We start from the raw sequence: 20,260 nt of genomic DNA on the forward strand, positions 1-20,260 counted from the left end.
CCCTAGGCAGGTGCTTACTAGAGGAACAGGGTGGTCTTACCATTTGAGAAACTGTCCGGTAGGCTGCTCACTCAGCTGCTTTCTCTAGTGAGATACTAGAAATGGAGCTGCCTTGGTGATGCTGGCTTTTAGCTCTAGAGAACAAGTACTCATAACTCCGATTTCCTGGCCACAAAGGGAAGGCAGGTCCAGGCGTTTCCTTTCCTTTTTTGTTCCCAGCATGATGAAGCAGAAACCTTTCATGACCTAGTGAGACTCCCGCAGGGAGATGGCAACCATTTGGAGAGCAGTCTGATGAACTGAACAGATTAACAGCACATTCTGTGAATGATGTGGAAGTGTCCTGGTAACCTTCTTCTCTTTAAGAACCTTTGAAGGATCTTGCCTAGAGTCCCCTTTTTTTTTGGCAAAATATAGTTGCAGTTCCTCATCATGCCTTAAGAAAGAGCCGGGGGAAATGCCAGTCGCTCTCCTGTGCTCCAGGTGCCCCATCAGATCTCCTGCCTGGAGAGTGGTTGTTCCTGGAGCCTTCCTGGAGCTGCTCGGTTCCTGCTTTCGCAGTAGCAAGGGAGATGGAGCAGCACTGGAGAAGTGGTGTAAAAGTCTCCCTTGACTGACAAGTCAATGAATACTGAACTACTTACCTTACCCAAAGGGTCACCACCTGTGACAGCCAAAGAGCTTGGGGAATACCTGTAGCTGATGGCTTTCTCAGGAGAGATTAGACTTGTCTCACTTTTACCTCAGGGAAAGAGAAAGCTGAGGCCACACTGTCACCACTAGTTATTTCCATCTGTCCTGATGCCCCTACCGGCCTCATTTGCTGTTTTTCTTCATTGTTCTTTTTTAAGGTGTAACAGATGAGTTGTGAAGTGCTGTGGGTGATGTCCTGATGTCTCTGGCCTGCTGCCACTTCCATTACATCATGTAGAAGCTGCAGGGTCATGTGAAGCCCCTGGAAGAAATCAGTTTGTCTTCATTACCCCAAGCAAACTTGTTACCAGCCATGGTGCAGCGATCTCTGCTTCGTGCTTCGATGTGACACCCTCTGAGAGCTGGGAGAAGGGATCCCTCCCTCTCCTGCCAGCTCTCAGCGTTGGAAATGGAGGGCTACAGTATTATTGCTGCCTCATCTCTCACGGCCCAGGACCTGCTGTATGCTGCAACCTACTGACGCAAGTTTCCTCGGGGCAGGAACATGGGGGAGACCAAACCTACTGGAGACCTGCTCCACCCTCTCCTCCCGGTCCCACACTCGAGTGCTTCCTTGCTTCCACCCCTCTCACCAGAGGCTAGACCACAGGCTTCACCCCAGCAGGAGTTGTTCTTGTTTGGTATCTGATACCTGCCTGTTGACTTTCTCTAGCATCTCTTGATTCCCCATTGCCCTTCTCCCACCCCACAATGGGCTGGCAGCCCCAAGCCCTTGCCCAGCAGGGATGCCAAGGGCTTTCCACTGTAGCCTCTCATAGCAAGCCGCTCTCCTGCTCTCTGCCCTGTCCCTCACGGCTTGGGAGGCCGTGCAGACCATGCCGAGCCAAGCAGGCAACAGCAAGCTCAAGCAAGCTGGTTTTTTGTGGCTGTAAACATTTGCTGCAAGATCCAGGGTACAGGAGGAGGAGAGGTGGCTGCCGCGTGTTGGACAGTCTGTTCTCAGGCTGTTGCAGAAACCTCTGAACCTGGCCAAGTTCAGGCCCTTTCCAGCTTCACACAGTCTTGGCAAAAACAATGTCTGCATCTCAGGAGATTGATGTGGACTGCAAGAAAAAGGCAGTTGATGTAATTGTGCTCCTTAACCTCCTGCAACAAGGCTTGAAGAAAGAAAAAAAAAGTGTGATGGGAAGAGGAGGAGGAGGAGGTGAGAAATAGCTCAGCACTTTGATGAAGATTTTTCAAATTGTCTCACACCTTGTCCCTGAATTCAAATCTCTTCAAGAAATGAACACTGAGGAGCATGGTGCTGTTTTTTGAAACAGCCAGGGGTGATAATGCAAAATACCTACACTGGTACATATTTTTTTGTTGATCTTTTTTCCCCCTTCTTCTGTTGAAGTTCAAGAAACATGGTTCAAAAGGCATAAGTATGCACTTCAGACCTTGGGAAAAATGTTCCTTCCCTTGGAGGAGGAAGGCTGGTTTTGTGACAAAATTATATTTTTTTCTGTGGGGCAATTAGAAACTGGTTGTACTATTTAAAATAGTTTGGTTGGAAGTAATTGCAGCTTTCTTGGTGTTGGAACTCACTGGAATACCTGAAAGTCTCCTTTGGCATAGCAGTCTTTCCTAGACCCACTGATAACCTCCTGGGACCCACGGAAAGGACATCATGCTCCCGAGATGAGCGATCATGAGATGTCTCCTTCTTCTTTTCTCTGCCAGACCTCTGCACCCACCATGGCCCACCTTTTCCACTGGCACCCACTGCTCAGGACAGGGCTACAGGTCCCCCGGAAAATCTACAGGGAATCATCTCCCTCTTATGGTGCGATCCCGTACTACACTTGGGTGCTCCTCCAAGATCCCCAGCATTTGCTGCTCCAACGGGTGCTTGGAAATGCTAAGCAAAGAGGTGGCAGCTCGCCGGTCTGCGGGGGGGCAGGCAGAAAACATGCCAACAACACCTTTGCAAGAATTAAGGGATCTAAAATTGGGATGGGATGGAAATTAGAAGAGGGTATAACCACTAGTGGAGGAAAATGAGAGCGGGAAAATTATGACAAGGTGGTTCAGTTTATGAGTGAAATCAGAGGAGGCAATCGCCCGCAGCTGCTGAGAACTGGAACCAGTGAGGCAGAGCTCCCAGCTGGTCCTTTTCACATCAAACCCAAAAATAGTCCTTTTCCCTGAAGCTGTGCTGGCCATGGCCGTGCTGGTGCGTGCAGTCCATCCTCAGGGAGAAGGACGCCAGGGGTGTGAGTGGCACAGGTCTGTTTGCCCATCAGACAGGTAAGCACTAAACTGGCAGGACTCAGCACTGAGGCTGAAGGTGTTGCCTGCACTTTTTCTAATCTCTTACAAATTCCATACGTCATTTCTCAGCAGAGTCGCTCTGTTGGGTAGAGCTTGCTCTTACAGCAAGGGGGGGCTGCATCTGGGGAGCCAGGAGGACAAGAGCTGGGTGGGCTGCCATGCCTGCAGGTCCAGCCTGCAGCCCGGCTCTACCCCCTTGTGATTGCCACAGTAGACCTTGTAGATCTCCACCTGATCTCTTCTCAGGGAAGAAGTTGTCAACCAAACTTACCAAACAATCCTTAGAGCTGCAGGAAATGCACAGAAGGCTGGGTCAGCGCCGGCCCACTGGGCCATGCCTGTGCCACCCCTTGGAGACCCAGCCACCTGGCTGGGAAGTGCTGCAGCTCCCAGCTGGGAGAGAAGCTGGCATGTGCCTGGGCCCTGCCTAGGGCTGCTCGCCCAAAAGACAGGATGGCTGACGTGCTCTGATGGTGCACACCCAGAACCTCCAGCACGGCATCCCAGACCAGCCTTGCACAGATGCTGATCCTGGTTTTTATCATCACTCTGATAAATGGGAAACTTTCTTGGAGCAATTTCTGCTATTGTCTGTGCATCAGTCTTAAAAGAGAAATGCAGGAGCTTCGCTGTGCTCAGGTGACTGTGTTGTTCACAGAGCTCAGGGCAACTGGGGAAGCCTCACTTCATGATAAATATTCAGAGACAAAAGCCAACCTAGCTTAACAAGAATTCACAGTGAGTCTGGCCAGATTAATTTAAATGACCAAGCTATGCCCTTTTTGCTCTTCACACTTTGGGATTTTCATAAACCTCACAGTTCTTGATTAATTGCTTTAAATCTAGACTATTTGTGTCGAGTTAACACCAGCAGCATCTAAAAAGGAGGTGTGAGAGCAGTGCTCAGCAACAGTCCCAGGGCATGCGCAGGTGCCGGGGCCTCACATGCACCGGGGTGCATCCCCTTTGCAGCTCATGGCAGAGATACTGCCCCTCCACAGACCTCCTCTCTGCTTCCCACCTCCCAAACACATCTCCTGCAGCTCAGCTAACATGACAGCTAGTTAAATACACTAATGGCCAGGTGCTCCTCCTTTGAGATAGGACCCAGGAGTTATCCAGGGGCTACTTCTGCTTCCAAGAAGCGCTCCTGGCTGGCGCAGGACTTCATGGGCTGCTCCCATGCCCAGTCCTCATCTGCAGATTTTGCCCCCAGATTAAACCACCTTGAGGTGACTCATGATAAGCAGCAGTGAAGGGGAAATGCCAAATGCACTTGAAGCCGGGTTGTTATTTTGGCCATGCTCATCCCTTCACAATCTGTACCTGAAGAGTGGCTGAGTGCTCCAATGCTGTTCATTCTATTGGGTTACATCCTTACAGTGAGAAGGCTCCTGACCTTGCTCAATGAATCAGCAATAAAGCTAATGAATTTCAAAGGATACCCCAATGTATGTGAGGTCTTCTATTTACAAGTTTCCCCTAAATATTCCCCTTTTTGCAAAAACAAAAGCTGCAGTTCTCATGTAATGGCATGAATTTACAGGCTAGGAAAAGCAGCATAGCTCCTGACTTCCCACTGACACAGGGAAAAGGTCTGGAACAACTCACTTCCAAACTGCTCAGGTTCCTTCCCTCTAGTGCTGCCAGGAGAAACTGCACATGATTAGCCCTACTGCACCAGCCGTGCTTCTCCCTAGGTGAAATCCCTGGACCAGAGACCCGTTAATCACCACAAAACCAAGGCAGAAAGCAAGAGATAGGTGTCTCTAAATCCTGGGTCCTCATTGGCAAGGAAGTCTCCAGGCTCCCAGTCCTACTCAGTGAAACACCTGCATTCACTGCAACCTTTGTCTTGCAGAAGAAAGGCCCCTTGTGACCCACCATTCCCCACCTGCCCTTTTGTGTGGAGTTTAAGCAGGACCTTTCACTTAGCCTCTTGCCTATTTGGTTTAACAGGGGACATCTCTAATCACATTCAAATTATAGGGAAAATGGGGGGGGGGGGGGGGAAGAATCTGAGAATTTATTTGCTATTCTGGGGTACCAGTCTCTGTGTAATGATACCTATAGATGCAATGGTTGAAAATAAAACAGAGATTATGGAATTGAATGTATAGTCATGGTACAGCAAGCAGAGGTAGATATGTCCTACTGAAGTTGCAATTTAATATGGAAAGTACAGGGAAAAAAGCTTACAGGAGGACAAGAAGGATACCTACTGCTGGGGAAGCTGATGATAGAGAGAGAGGAGAAATAGCTGCAAAGATATTTGTGAAAATCACCAAGTATTTTGTTCACATTCAATGTCCTATCCATGTTCCTGCCCCAGGAGGTTCCTGTCTGACCTGGAAGGATCATTTGGCCCATTAAGATTTCTTTGTGTGACCGACTCCTCCAAAGTGGGCTTTTAATGGGCTGCAGTGACGGTAGCTGCTGGTGGCAAGCTGCACCTCCCAGCCCCGGCTGCTTCGGGCCATGGCAGCAGCCATGTGGCATTGCTTCTGGGCACTGACTGGGTGACATTTCATTCACTATAAATTACAAATGTTACAAGTGAATGAACAGTTTGAAATTCATAGAGTCATAAATTGGAAGGCCAGGGGGGCCATTACCATCAGCGGCTCTGACCTCCTGTATAATACCGGCCATAAAACCGCAGCTGGGAACTCCCGCATCCAGCCCAGCAATTTGTGCCTGAGCAGGAGTGAATCTGCAAGAAAGACACTCTGTCTTGATTAAAATCCCAATGTGACAGAGAGCTCATATATCCTGGCTGAGATCTCGTAAAGGCTAATTACTCTCACTGAATTCACACCTTGTTCTCTCTTTGGGTTTGCTCCTCTCCACGGGGTTCCTTACCTGCATTACTCACCAAGCTCCCCTGCAAAAACAAACTGGGTATTTTGCTGTACCCACTGGTGTTTGACTGCCTTAAGGACCATTGCTGTTTGGGGACTAGATTCACAGAACATCCTGAGCAAACAAGTAGGGGCATGGGGTCACCTGCAGGTTTTGGAAATACCAAAACACTCAGGACATTTATTAAATATATTTTATACACGTGATTCACTGAGCCCTCACCTGAAAGGGGTCAGTGGGCACTTGTGCCCCCAGTAAGGGTGTACAGAGAAAAGCAAGGAAAGGGTGAGACAAGTAAGAGGTTTGACCCAGGACTGATTAAGGAGAAAATTGGAGGCAGTGTGCCGAGTCTCACCAGGAACTGAGAACTAAAAAAAGCTAAAAAAAAAAAAAAAAAAGGCACATTTTAGGAAGTGCGAGCGCGATGGGAAAGACAAAGAAAAGCTGTTTGAAACAGAGGTGTCAGGTGGAGAGACGCCTGCGCCGGGTGCGGGGCTGGACTGAAAGCCAGGAAGATGCTTGCAGCCGCCGTGCCAGTGGCAGGCAGGCAAAGAAGGCAGCTGCCAGCCACCAAGGCACCGGAGAGCAGAGGAGGGCAGGGACCGGCTAGTTCTTCCACGTTCACACCAGTGCAAAAGCTGACCTCCCATTCCCATGGCAACCCTAACCCGGCTGCATCGCACTGAGGCAGATGAAGGCATAAATTTAACAGCAAAGCCAGTAATCTCAGAGGCTTGGTGTGCGCGATGCAGCCGAGTTCGGGTTGCTGGGGGAACCATAACTTTTTAATCATGCTGCATTAAGGGTTTTATTACTCTGCATATTTATAAGGGTTGGTTTATTCAGATCCGTAGAGAGAGAAAGAGATTTGCCATTTTTACTGTCTTTCATATTACCCCAGGTTTTTCCCTCGCTTCGTACTGCACTGGTGCTGGTGCAGGTGACCGGGGTACCACTGCTGAGGGCAAATGGGGTGCAAAATAGTCACAGTGTGTGCAAACAAATAAGCAAACAGAGATGCTAAAGAGAGAACTGCAAAGTGTCTGAAAGAGGGAGTTCATCAAGGTTGTAGATCAGTGCTTGATACAATACATAATATTTCTGCAGATTTTGAGTGAAAAGGCAGCTGGGACAAACATTAGGAGGGTTTTTTACATAAATGGCAGCTACAAACATTTCAACAGCCAAAAAGAATGACAATCAAAGGGAAAAAAAAAACACTCAGTGAGCTACATTCTAGAAAGACTGAGGAACAAATTCAACCCAGAAGAGAAGCTTTCTGCCCTTCAGGCCCTTTGTGCACCCTTATTATTCCCCCTCCTGGCCTGTATAGCCTTCTAAACAACCTATTTGGAAAGCTTTTGGGAAAATATTGACACTAGTCTTTGTTTGAATCAGCTGGAAAAAATGTACTTTCCAAAACATTTGGAAAGGCACAAAAATTACCTAAAGAAACCCCTGGAGGTTGTCCTTGGCTCAGGGCTCAGACAGACTTGTTCCTTCAGATTTAGCTGCAGTGCTTTAACATGTCCCTCCAAACTGTACACTTTCACCCCACTAACTTGAGTGTATTTGGGCTTCTTGCTGAGCTGCCTGGCCCATTGGGCTGGCTGGAGTGGGAGGTGTGGGGTGCCAGGGCCAGGCATCTCCTCCTTCGGCCCTGGAGAGGACCAAGCGAGGTGCTGGGAGGCTGCATGCAGCCCCCACAGGGTGAGGGATTTGGCTGCCCTTGCTGAACCTTACAAACAGATGAGCTCATCACCAGTGAAAGTCCCTTCTGAAAGTAACAGGAAAAACAAAAACTGTCAGCTTTGTGGTACATACTTTGGAAAATCCAAAATCCAGTGCTGTAGTCGTCATGAGCTCCATCCCAGACAAGCCGAGCATCTGGCTGTGCCTCAGCCCAGGCTTTTGATGCCAGCCCTATCTGTGGCAGTGATGCGTAGAAACAAGACCTCAGTATGGCTTCCAGCACTGGCTGCTGCGTCTTTGAGAGGGCTGTGGGCACCAGAAACTCTGGGGCCTCTGCATGGGCTGGGAAGAGCTGGTTTGTTTATTCCAGTGAAATAAATACTGGGAAGAGAAGGAAGAAACAGGAGCTGGTACCACATGTACCATGGTGGGTTGCACAGGTTGGGGTGCTCCCACTGCTCACATTTGTCCTCTCCTCCATCTGCTTTCCTTTCTGCCCCTGCCAACTCTTGCTACAGCTCCCAGACCCTTCCCGCTCCCTCCAGCGATGCCCATGCTCTTGGTGGTGCTGGCAGCAGGAGCTGTGGTAGCAGCAGGTGCTCCAGGGGCTCTGGCACTTTTGCTTCTCTTGTCCCCTCCTCTAACACCACCAGACCAGGGCCTCTTCTCGCTCACTTTGCTCAAGTGCTGATTTTTCAGTTTTTCAAGATTTTGGGCTTTGACCACCAGGGCGATGAATGGGCAAATGCATCTCTCATCAAAAGGCTCCAGCTGTGCTGTGCTGCAGGACTGGGTGGGGGTGAGCACAGCATGTTTCCCTGCACATGGGTTTGCCAGGCTGCAGCTGCAGTGTGACCATCACGTGGAGGGTCAGGCAGCTGCCCCCAACGGCATGAGACTGCGTCTGTCATAGAGGAGAGGTCACCCTTGGTCAGACCAAATGGCCATCCAACCCCATGGCTTGTCCCTACCAGCAGCAGATGCCATGGAATGAGGGTGAGGACAGGGTGAACACATTGCTGCACCTCCCCAACCCTTCTTCCCCACCTCTGGTGACCCAAGGGACCTCCTGGGCCAGAGTTAATGTCACTGTAGGCAATAGCCTTTAAATTATTTTCCTTTCATGATTTTTTCCTGCCCTGATTTGAAGCTGTGGCCAGCACTAACAGCCTCCCATGGCAGACCGCCACTATGTAATGACACGCTGTGTGAAAGCACCTCTGTTTTGAAGCTGCTTTTGCTCCATGCCTCCGAGGTGTTGGCTTAGTGGTGAATAGACATGAAAGAGTGAATGGTTATGGCCTATTTGCCATCCCCAGGCCTCCTCTATCACCTCTTCCTTCGACTACCCCTGCACCCAGCCCTGCCCCTTCTCCTCCTTGCTGAGGGTGAGGGGGAGCAGAGCATCACGCAGCAGCCCAGCTGCAGGCACGCTGTAGCTCTCCGTAGCGCTACAATGAGCATCGGGGAGGAAAGTCATCCCCAAGGGGCTTCCCCACAGGTGTGGCGTGGGACTGCAAGCCCTGGTGGGTACCCACTTGCCCAGAGTGCTGGGCAGGGGATTACTGTGGATGCATTGCATGGTAATGCCGCTGAGCTGCTGGGTGCCCTCGTGTCAGCAAAGCAATGCAGTACAGTAGCCTGGTGTACACACAGCCTGAAGTAGGACACTGTGGGTTTAAAATAATGTCATTCCATAAAGCCTTCTGCCTTATGGGGCAGGCTGTCATACTTGCCTGTTGGTGCAGACACGGAGAGCCCGTACGCAGCCCAGGCTGGCACCTCCGGCTGCCCGCAGTGAGCTGCTGGTGCCAGATTGCCACACAGCCGTGCCAGCCGCTAGTGCTGTGCTGGGGGCAGCACTCACACCTTACCCCGAAGCCCTTTGCACAGTTGCTGTCAATGCTGTGATGCCTTTTTTTTTTCAGTGCCCTTTTCTTCTCCATACAGCCGGTAACTTAGAAGCACAGAAGATATTTTTAGACCTAACTTTGAAGTGCTTCAGGTCTGCAATCAGGTGACTCAGCTGCCAGTGCTATTTACTTTAGTTTTACATTCAAACTGGGCAATTACAGCTCCGAACAGCTATTTCAAGACCATATTTCCTTGTCTTGCTGTTGCATGGTTTGCATGCACCATTTTCTGTAAAGAAGCACTTTGTGCACCCAGGTGCATGCCTAAAGGTTTTCCAAGACAGGTGGAGAATAAAGCCCCAGGCTGTCATGCCTCTTTCCTCTGGCTGCTTGTACATTCACCTTCCTGTGCCCTTCCTAACACCGCCTTCTTTCAAGGTGATCCGGCACACTCTGCCAGGGATGCTCCCCAAGATGACAGCTCGTAAAGGACTGCTGCAGGATTTGGGTCACGGCTGAAATGGAAGGTGGCATTTTCTCCCCAACGAAAGACTCTTACAGCTTTTTCCTTTCATAAGAAGAAATCCCCGCAGCTCAGAGAGCCATTTGTACTGGTTTAATGATGCTCAAGACATTTTTCCCGGGGAATGGTTCTGCCTGAGCTCCCTGTTTACTTCCAGCCCACTTATTTATAACATCCTTTCCTCCAGTTCTTGAATCCTTCACCTGCACAAACATTTCCTTTAGATCATCTTTATTGAATACAGTTAAGTGTAGCTCATGAGGTTATTAAATTACAGGCATGAACTTACCAAAATGAGATAAATCACTCACATATTAGCCTCTCTCTATTAAACACATTTCACCCTGAGGCATTTTTTCCATAGAATGGATACTATATATCAAGCGTTTGAATACTCGAAGTAGCTAACGTCCGCTTCTCCCCGCGAGAAGGCACGCGATGGGAATGCAGCAGCCCTCTCTGAAGGAAGCTTTACTGCCTAAAATATTTATTAAAAATAACATCCTCTGTGCGAGGCTTGAACGGTAAGAGCTTGAGATGGAGTTTGAGCTACATTTGCTCATACTGGAGTCTCTTTCATGCGGTGCAGTATTAAAGGACGATGGGTGCTGGCCATCGCGAGGTACCACGCTGCAGTGAGTCACCGCCGGTGCCTGACACCTGCCTCTGCCCAGTCCCCGGCCCAGGAGGAGCAATGCCCTCCCGGGGCTCTTTTACCGACATGCCTCTGCCAGGCATCAGCTTTGCTCCCACAAATCACCAGCTGCAAGAGAGAGGGTTTTTGTCTTTGTGAGATATTTGAGCTTGATTTGGGGCGGGGGGGGGGAAGCACTGGGAAATGGTGATGCCATTTGGGGATGCGAAGGGGACTCGGCTGTGTGCTCAGCCCCCGGCACGCTGGGGAGTGGTGGGCCCTGGTGCTGCCCAGCCCCAAACCACGCTACCTCCTCAGCCACCCTGCGGCACTCTCAGACTCATGTACCTCCAGAGCATCTCCAGACCACTGTTTGCGTTTTTCTCTAGTTACTTTTCATTTTGGCACTCCTTTTACCTCTTTGGCACTACCTTTTACCTCTTTCTTACCTCACATTTGGTATTTTCACAATCGACATCATATCCACTTCTTTCTTTCCCTGCCTTGTGGTTTGATGGGTCTTGGGTTTTTGGTGGATTTTTTTCCCTCTTGCCATCACCCTGAGTCAGAAGCCTGAGGGGGTTTGCTGGTGTTTTTTTGGAGTGATCCTGATCCCAAACCGCATCTGCTGACTCTAAACCACTGATGCTGTAAGGTCACTGGTGAAGCTTCAGCCCAAGGTCCATGAGATGAAGGCAAAAAATCTCTCCCCGCAACGTCACCAGGGGTGTGCACAATCTCTCCGGCACGTGTTGGTCTTCTGCAGGGAAAGCGACGCAAAACCACCTCCCCTTGTGTGCACTTCTGTCCAGGTACAGAACTCGAGGGGAACCATCAGCGGCCTCTGGCATCACTCCTGCAATTAGAGAAGAGGGCTGATGTTTTTAGCTTGTTGTTCAGCCTGCTGAAAAATGGCCAAAATCTCTGCAGAAATCCTTTTTTGTTAAGTGCCTCTATTTTCTATTATTTTCAGTAGAACCAAAGTTTGAATTATTTTCAGCTAAAAAGAACCACTGAAATACAAAGAAGGGGAAAAATATATACATATGTACAGTAATCTGCCCTGATACATCACCATGAAATTAATAACCTTCCAGGAACAGGCACATTCATGGAGCATTGCTGGATCCTTGCTCCTTATGCACAGGATTTTGTTCTGAATAGCACTTGGATATTAATTAAAAATTTATAAATAATTAGCATAATCAATGTTTTAGATCTCGGCATTGTTAAGGATTACACAAGGATTGTTAAGAATGGACGCAGGTGTATTTGTAACCACAAGGAGCATAAACTACCGTATTTAAATACTACTGTTTAAGTAAGTTGCTTCTCTCAGGGGGAATAGTTTTAAAAATCAGTTAAATACATTACCAGCCAGTGGAAATTGTTTTCAGTGTGGATGTTTAACATTTTTTTCTCTGGTAATACCTTTAATTAAGGAATAAACTGTAAATTCGATAACAGTGATGACATTTAGTGCCCTTTGTCCGTGAATGTTCTGCAAGACTGTGGTGGAAACAAAAGCCGCACCACCCCTTCTCCTGCCTGTACCCCTGCACCCTTCAGGACTCCCCTTAAATGCACCGAACCCCACGAGCAGCACTGCTGGCTGCAGCACGCCTGGGCCACGCACAGCGGGAGCAGCCGCTGCCCGTGGGCGCGAGCGTACTGAGCATGCTGAGAACAAACCGGGGTGGGAGCTCCCCTTTCATGGCCTTTTCATTCAGACTGGGGGTTTATGACACGTTATACTTACTTTGTCTTCCCAACCCAGATTCCAGCTTGGATTTTTCCCTGTTTCTTTGCATGTTGCTGGTTTACAGACACTGCATTGTACAGCGTGGGTTACTTCATTAAAACACAAACCTCTGTGATACCATTTATTCTCATTGCAAGTGAATTGGATTTCATACTTTTATATTTCTGTTTAAAAAACCCAAATAGAGAAATATGACAGACAAACTTCCATGCTTGTGTTTTATGTTGATCCATTTTCACTGTCTTCACTCCTGGTGGAAGCTAAAATCACTCTTCGAGCTATCTCCCACTCTGCAATATTGTAACCAAATTCGTCCATCTCGTATAGAGGCGCCCCAGCTCGCAGTCTGTCAGTCAGTGGTTTGGCGCCTGTGTCACCAGTTTCCCCAGTGGCTGCATCTCACTGTACACACATCTGGGGTCCTGCACTCATCAGGATTTGCCAGGCAAAGGCATAGCGATAAATCCCCATGGGGGCTGAGAACAGGATGGTGGCTCCCAACAAACAATTTCCCGCAATGCGGGCTACCAGTGGCACTGTAAGGCAGCTGTACTCCATCAGGTGGTCTCCTTTGGGTGTCCATGTGTTCTCCTGCTTTTCAGTTGGGGAAGGTTTTCTGGGAGATTGGCCCTTCTGACAGTGGGTCCCTGCAGATTTCGAGCCATCACCATCCCGCTGAGCCCCAGGGCGCAGATCAGCCAGCACGACTTGCCAGGACCTCGCTGTCTGTGGCTGCTACCTTGCCTCCTCCCCTCAGACCCAACCAGCAACACCAGCACCTCCCGGGGAGTCAGAGAAGCATGTGATTGCAAATGACAGCCTCACCTCTTCACCCATGGAGCAAGGGTTGGATGAGATCTGATCAAGCAGCTGTTCATCAGCCCCAGGCGCCAACCGCCCGTCGCTCAGGAGGCACGGGCTTCTCTCTGTCAGAAGTCCCTGCAGGGCTCTCCCAGCAGAGCCTCCAAGGCAACTGGGGGATTTTCAAAGCAGCTGGTTTTGTCCAGCATGCAAATAAATTGCACGGATATCTTACATACCTGCATGGCTGGTGGTAGTGGAACATACATTAAGAACTTATATAGGGATTTCTAAGTTCCTGGACTGGAACATCATACTCCTCTCACCTTTTCCTGGTCTTCTAAAGGTAAGATGGGGCAGAGAGCCAGGGCAAAGCCTGAAGCCTGTGCACAGAGGGCATCAGGAGTACCTAAGCTGTGTGTGAGCTGTCTGCACTGAGATGAGCGCACCTCAAAGCACACAGCCACCACAGTGATCATTCCTGGTACCCAAAAACAGCATTTATCCCCGAAGAATCCTTCTCCACAGCTTGCCGGGAGCTCTGTATTCTGATCTACAGGAGCACATGGCTGAAGCACACCTGAAGCATGCCAAACAATTTAGTCTAGTGTCTTCTGTACCCAGTTAACGGGAAGAACTCACTAAGGTAGAGCTTAGCTGGTGTAGGAAGCCTTACAGGTCCCTACATATATTTGACAGACACTATAAACAGTAGAAGAATTTTAATTTAAAAAGTTGATTGATAAGAATAGCTCTATGCACACCCTGACAGCACCCTGTGGGAAGACCGGCCAGTGGATACTAAAGGCAACCCTGCATAAACTGGAAACACAAATGTAGGCCATGGTCAGATTTTGGCAAGGTGACTCGGAGAATAAATGAGCTCCCTTTCAAGATGGGAGCACTATTTACACCTCACAGGGTAAGGCAATACCTCTTTGCCATCTCATAGAGTGCCTTTGGGAAAGGCATAACAGGGCCTTCTATAAGCATCTGCTCAGGGCTTTTCGACTCTAATCTCAGCACTCCTGTAGGCACTCACCTTAGACAAATCCCGACTTCATCAGCCTCCCTTCCTCAGTCAGCTGGTTGCATTTCTTGTGCAGCTGATGGGGTGGCAGAGAGGCTGCTGCTCTTCAAGAACACTGGGGGCGAAGCATTGCACAAATCCAGAGCTCCCACAAATATTAAACAAAGGCTTGCTCCGAGCACACGGCAGCTTTCCCACATCCCAGTCTGAGGAACAGAAACATTTCCCAAAAGCGCATGCTGTAAAGGCTATCCTTGGTGTTTCTGTGGGCACGGAGTTAGGTAGTAAGGTGTGCTGCAGTGCATAAATAACAAGCACTCCTGCACCAGCCCTTTCTCCATCTCCCCTGGCTCGGGTGGAGTACCCAGCTCACCTAAGTAGGACTAGAAACGCAATAGGATAGTTAAACTCAGTGCGAGGGCCACGGAAAGACACCCTAATCCTGGCACGCTGAAAAGGGCTTTTCATCTTTTATCTTGTGACGTGGGGGCTTTCAGAGCAGTGACGGGGCCTGTCCAGATTCCCATCCTGGGTTGGAGCTGGTGTGCATCACCCCAGGGCAATGGCTTCATCAACATCAGTGCCAAGCTCTAAAGCACAGGATCTCTTTAACTAAAGACAGTCTGCTGGAGATAGCTCCCTTCTGCCAACTGCCAAGATAAAGGCTGCTTAAAATCCTTGAGGAAAGGAACTAGTGCAAGAGTCCTGGTGGAAGAAGCAGCTTCGTTTCTGTTTTGCTTTCAAAGGGTAAGCATCTTTTTCTCTACCTCTCCTACCGCTAGAGCACAGTTTGTACATCCCATCGTTGAGATGTCTGACACATTATTTCACAAAGTGTTCTTTATCCATAGCTGTGACAAGCATATTACACTGAATCAAGCTCATCTACCTTGGTCTCAAGGGATGCTGGCTATTAAACTGTCTCAGAACTTGCATCCTGAAGCACTGTCACCACTCAGCCTAGAGCAACCTGCTGTGACGGCTGCACTAACCAACAAAAAAGGGCTGCTCTGGTCGGGGGCGTAGCTAAAATAGTGTCTGGGGAGCACCACATTACCCAGTCTTTCTGCAGAAAATAGGCTCAACTTAGAATGGCAACGTTTAGCCCAAAAGGCAGGTCTGCAACTTCAGCACTGGCTGCACGAAATAATCTGTCTTTCCTTTCTCATATACAATAACCAATATGAGATCCCGCAGACTCCATCCCACCTCCATTATCCCACTCAGTGGCAGTCAAACTGCCTAACTGTGCCCATAAAATCATCAACAGCCATCATTCATGAAAGGCAGAGATCGCCGCTTGCCTTTTAGTGAAGCCAGGATGGGCTTGGGGGAGATAAACAGAAGCTGCCTATTGTTCAAAAAGCAATTTTAGAAAGAAATCGATGAACACCGGGCAACAGCACACTTCACATAAAACCTTCACTTGCAACTAACTCCAACCCTTATTCTCACTGCCACCTCTTGCCCATTCAGGCCCCAGCAGATACATACAAGGTGAAAATGATAGGAAGAGCTTCCAGGGTGCTTTTTGGCAGAGCTTAAGGCTGTTTCACATGACACGGCTAACTCCTGCATGCTTCACCCACACTCCACTTAGGGTTTGCTGTCATCATCTTGTTTCAGTTGGCAAAGGAGAGTTGAGTTGACACCACTTCCTATTAAATAACATCCTAATGATCAGTCTCACAGAAACGCGCTGCTCCCTGTCATGGAGAAAGCTTTGTGCAAAGCTACCATGGACACGGTAGCTGACGAGACACTCAGGGCCTGGGCTGATGATGGCCCTCAGCAAAGAAACACAGAGAAATTTGCTCTTTTCTTTTGGAGGAGCCCATCTAACACAATGAGAAGCCAAGGACCCTGGTACCATTTGAACAGGCAATGGCACATACCTGTCACCTGCATTAAGTATTTCCCCTGAGAAAGCAAAGCATGGAAATATAAATCCCATAAAAATTAAGGGTTGCACACAAAGTAAAAAGGAATTTGGAGAGATGTGTTTGCTCACTCCTCTCCCGCTCAGGCCTACCACCCCAGCTGCTTGAGGAGTTTGCCACCTACAGATCCCTCACCCCAGACGAGACTCTGCCCAGCAGTGGCTTCAGAATGAAGGAAGGAGGAAGCTGAAATAAAACCTGAACGAACACAGGCCTACCCCTCAGCTGGGCATTGCTTGGGCGCTGCCACGGGCAGCTCAGTATTTTCCAATTTATACATACACACAGGAAAGGACAGGACAAAACCAGTGTCATTTCCTTCCTCAGACTGCTCCTCCCCACCTCTAATGCTGAAACTCTCTGAAAAGGATATAAAAGTTATTTATTTCTTCTTTAAAAAGCTTGTTTTCTTATCAGGTACAATAAATTCAGAGCCACCACAAGCTAGGCTTGCTGGGAGCACCGAAGTGAAAGTGCAGTAGGGTATTTATCCTCACAATCAAGTTAAGCTCGTAGCCCCTTTTTAACATAAGCCTAGAGAAACTTGTTCTTTAATCAGAGCAACAAAGACAGGCTCCCAGACTTCAGCTATTTGAAACACACTCAGATTAGTCCAGATAATTGTTGGTGAAAACAAAAAGCTTTGAAGTTCCTGAATCTAGTAACAAAAGCTGAGCGAGGAGAGAAAAGGCACTGCTCACGTGCCGGCTGCTGCATGCCAAGCTGCCCTCTCCCTCACGGGAATTTGCAACCCGTCCATTAAATGTTCTCAAAGGTACTTTCTTCCTCCTCCCCTTTCTGTATCCCTCACATAAAAAGCCCCCCAGAGTAAGAGAGGGACATAATTTTTTTTTAAAAAAAAAAACTGTTCAGGGAAGTAATTTAGAGCCTTGCCGTCAGTATTCCCAAAACCAGCATTAAAAAACTTATTTGATGCAGAAGATCATTTAATTGTCATGAGTATGTCAAGATTAACCGTATCTACAACAGAAATATACCTCATCTTGAAGGTATCAGAGGTTATACCAAGCATTGAAAAAAACTTTCCTTTCCACAGTCTACAGAAAACCTCAAATTCCTCCTCCCAAATGACCAGCTGACCCAGACCTCAGAAAAAGTCAAATATTAAGATGCACTTCCCTGTAGGATCTCAGTCTGTTGAGGTAATTTGCAATGCATCTACTAAAAATGGAGTAGAACGAATGAAATTACTGCAAATGGAGTAGCAGACAATTTAGATCTAAATGTAGAGTATAATTTCGTTTTATTATAATTAGTTGATAAGCTGCATCTTCATCCCAAATGCCTTCTTAATAGGAAAATTAAATTCTAGCGCAAACTAATGGCAGGAGTCCTTCTTGTCACCTGAATGCATTTCCCTTTGCAAAAATGAAATTAAAGGCGGCCTGCTACTTTTATAACAAAGCATTGGAGACATCACAAAACACTGGTATCAAATAAGGTTTGCATTAATATGAATAATATTAACTATTATGCATTAATATGACTAAGCATCAATAAGAAAGCAAAAAATCTAGGCGAATAACACTTCAGCCAAAGAAAAGTTACTCATCACCAGTGCAGTACTTGGGAAGAGCCTGGAGATACTAAACAGTCACGTTTAAAGGCCATATACAAATTAAGGAAAAGGACAAAAAAAGCCTTTCACTTGAAAAGCAAACAAAAAATAAGTTTAAAGCACTCCCATTTATATATTTGTGTTCCAGAAACTGAGGAAAGCCAGACCTTAACAACACGTAAGTCAAAATGAAGAGGGTATCGCGCAGCATTACTAAGGCAGCATAAAGTTTGCGCTCGGATATTTTCTTTAGTTTTAAGTCTCCTGAATACTTAAACCTCAACTCCACTCAGATAATTTTATCTTCACCTCAAACATGGTTAGCAGCTCAGGCTGGCCACCGCTTTGGTGGTTCTTCTGCCCCCCCCCCATCAGCAGCTCAGTGCATTTGACTGGATCACCCTAGTCGACGTTCACACATGAAGCACTTGCAGAAAAAAATATCCTGCACATATTGCATATATTTCTGTCATAAAATCATGGTGTGTTATTAGATACCAAGACAAGAATGAGTTACAGAAACCTTAGAAGAACTATTCAGACAGGAACGTCTCTGGATTTTGTAGATGAAAAGGAGCTGTCTGATCTATGAAATGTAGCTCATAATAAACCCACGTTCAGCGTATCTCCAGCTGATCAGCTACATGTACGCAACAGGGGTAATGACATTTTACAAAGGCACTGTATTTTTTTCTGCTATTTAAAGAAAAAATCCTTCTCAGCAGTTAATGGAAGCCTGCCCACTTGCAAGAAAAACTCCTGTCAGATACTGTTGATGTAGGACGGGGGAGCGGGGTGTTGTCACTGATGAAAAGGAACACAGGCAAAGGTCATATGCAGATTTATGAAAAATAAATTTATTACATAACACCTTGTTTTAACAATGTTTGATTTTTTTTTATTCAGAATACTTGCGTCATTCATGTAAAATAGTTTGATACAGTACATTGTATGTAAGTTTTTCCTCATAAATTCTAAGGCTCTCCTAACACCTTGATCCTCTGCTGTAGGAATGGCACCCCTAAACAATGTGCGAACATTAAAAAAAAATTAACAAAATTTAAAATCCACTACACCAAGCTGGCTCTCAAAAATCATGACGAAATATCTGAATGGATGCCGCACCTTTTTAGGAAATATCATTCATGCTTTTTTAATCCCAAAGCATGCTCACAAATCATTAACACCAACGTGGGAAAAAAACCAGAACAAAACACTGCCTATGACAATCATTTTAGTTTGTTTGCTGAACCAAACGTGTTTATAATCAATGACAACATACTTACTTTACTATCAAATAGCAGCTTTAATACCAGTCAAGTCATAGATTTAAAAACAAAACCAAAAACTTATGCTGGAAATCAATCTTTGGGACATTTGTAATTGCTGGAAAAAAATGCAAACGTTTTAATGTTCTTTAAAAAATCTCAATGTAGCAATCGTGTCAGTCATAAAACATTGATCTAGGTGGAAAATGAACCAACCCACAAAAGTCACTAAAAATAAATGTTTATCAAAATTGTTTCAGAGTCACGGTTAATTTGCTTTTTTGCCATGGTAACATATACTGTATGCTTCAAGTACCAGTTCAAGGATGTTGTGTACTATTTGCCAGATAAAGTTGTTACATCAAGAGAATTCACCACATACGACAACAAAAATGCTTGCCCCTAGCACATTTCACAGCTTCAACTGCTACAGACTGTCACTGAAAAAAATGTATCGGTCAGTCTGAACCATGTCAAGTAAACTATGGAAGTAGCATATCCACAACACAAACTGTGCTAGCACTTTCTTTTCAAGTCTAACCCCAAAAACAGGTACAATTTGGGAGCCACTACTCCGCTCTGTGGAAGGGGGTGGATCGTGGCAATCAGACAGGTTGGAGGTTTGGTAGTACAGTACATTCGCGTGGCCCAAGCCGGGTTCCAGGCAGGCAGCTGTGCGGCCGGTCCTGCAGCATTAGCAACAGTGCACTGACGTTATTGGGAGGCAGCTCAGTACCGATGTGTCTGATGAGAGTACTGTGGCGGCTGCTGGGAGGTAGTTGAATATCCCATGCTGCTCTGTGGCTGTGATGTGCTTGGTCCGGGGTTGGGGTAGGCAGCATGGGGGTTGGAACGCTGCAGAGGGGTAAAAGAAGAGGAAATGCAATCCTTCATAACAGGCATGCTGCAACACAGCTTCACCTACCAATTTATTTCTTCAAGAGGTACTGAACACACACTGTCTCAAAGCAGCTGCACTACCAGGCTTCTTTTCACTTACCTGGATTACAGCAGGTGGAGGTATGAACATCAGGAATACCAGATTAGAAAGTGACAGTTACCACCCTTCAGTTACCCATCCTAATTACCTCCTCTGAACCTACACCCATCATAGCCAAACCTCCAGCCAACCAGCCCTCCAGAAGGCTACGGTACACCTGCACATTACACAAGGCTGACACCAGTCACAGCAGTGGTCGTCATCATCTTCACTTGCTCCTTTCCCCTGCTGAGAAGCTATGTTGGGGTGGAGGCCAAACAGTGCATCTTACTGCGGATGAGCCACTCTGCATTATTCTGCAAATTTTCCTACACAAAGGATATGCCTGCCACCCTTCCTTACGTCC

The 20,260-nt window shown here is 47.4% G+C and overlaps 1 protein-coding gene across 7 annotated transcripts in view; it reads right to left on the reverse strand.

Moving 5' to 3' along the window:
• Nucleotides 1–18,483: 18,483 nt before the first annotated feature.
• Nucleotides 18,484–20,260, reverse strand: part of CDK8 (cyclin dependent kinase 8) — an 85,945-nt gene continuing 84,168 nt past the window's right edge. For all 7 annotated transcript variants that reach the window (XM_064441117.1, XM_064441115.1, XM_064441114.1 and 4 more), the window contains one exon: nucleotides 18,484–19,769. In XM_064441117.1, coding sequence (XP_064297187.1) covers nucleotides 19,644–19,769 — 126 coding nt within the window. In that variant the 3' untranslated portion in view covers nucleotides 18,484–19,643. The remainder of the gene's footprint in view (nucleotides 19,770–20,260) is intronic.

This window comes from Phalacrocorax carbo, chromosome 1 (assembly GCF_963921805.1).
Source record: "Phalacrocorax carbo chromosome 1, bPhaCar2.1, whole genome shotgun sequence".
Classification (NCBI taxonomy): Eukaryota; Metazoa; Chordata; class Aves; order Suliformes; family Phalacrocoracidae; genus Phalacrocorax; species Phalacrocorax carbo.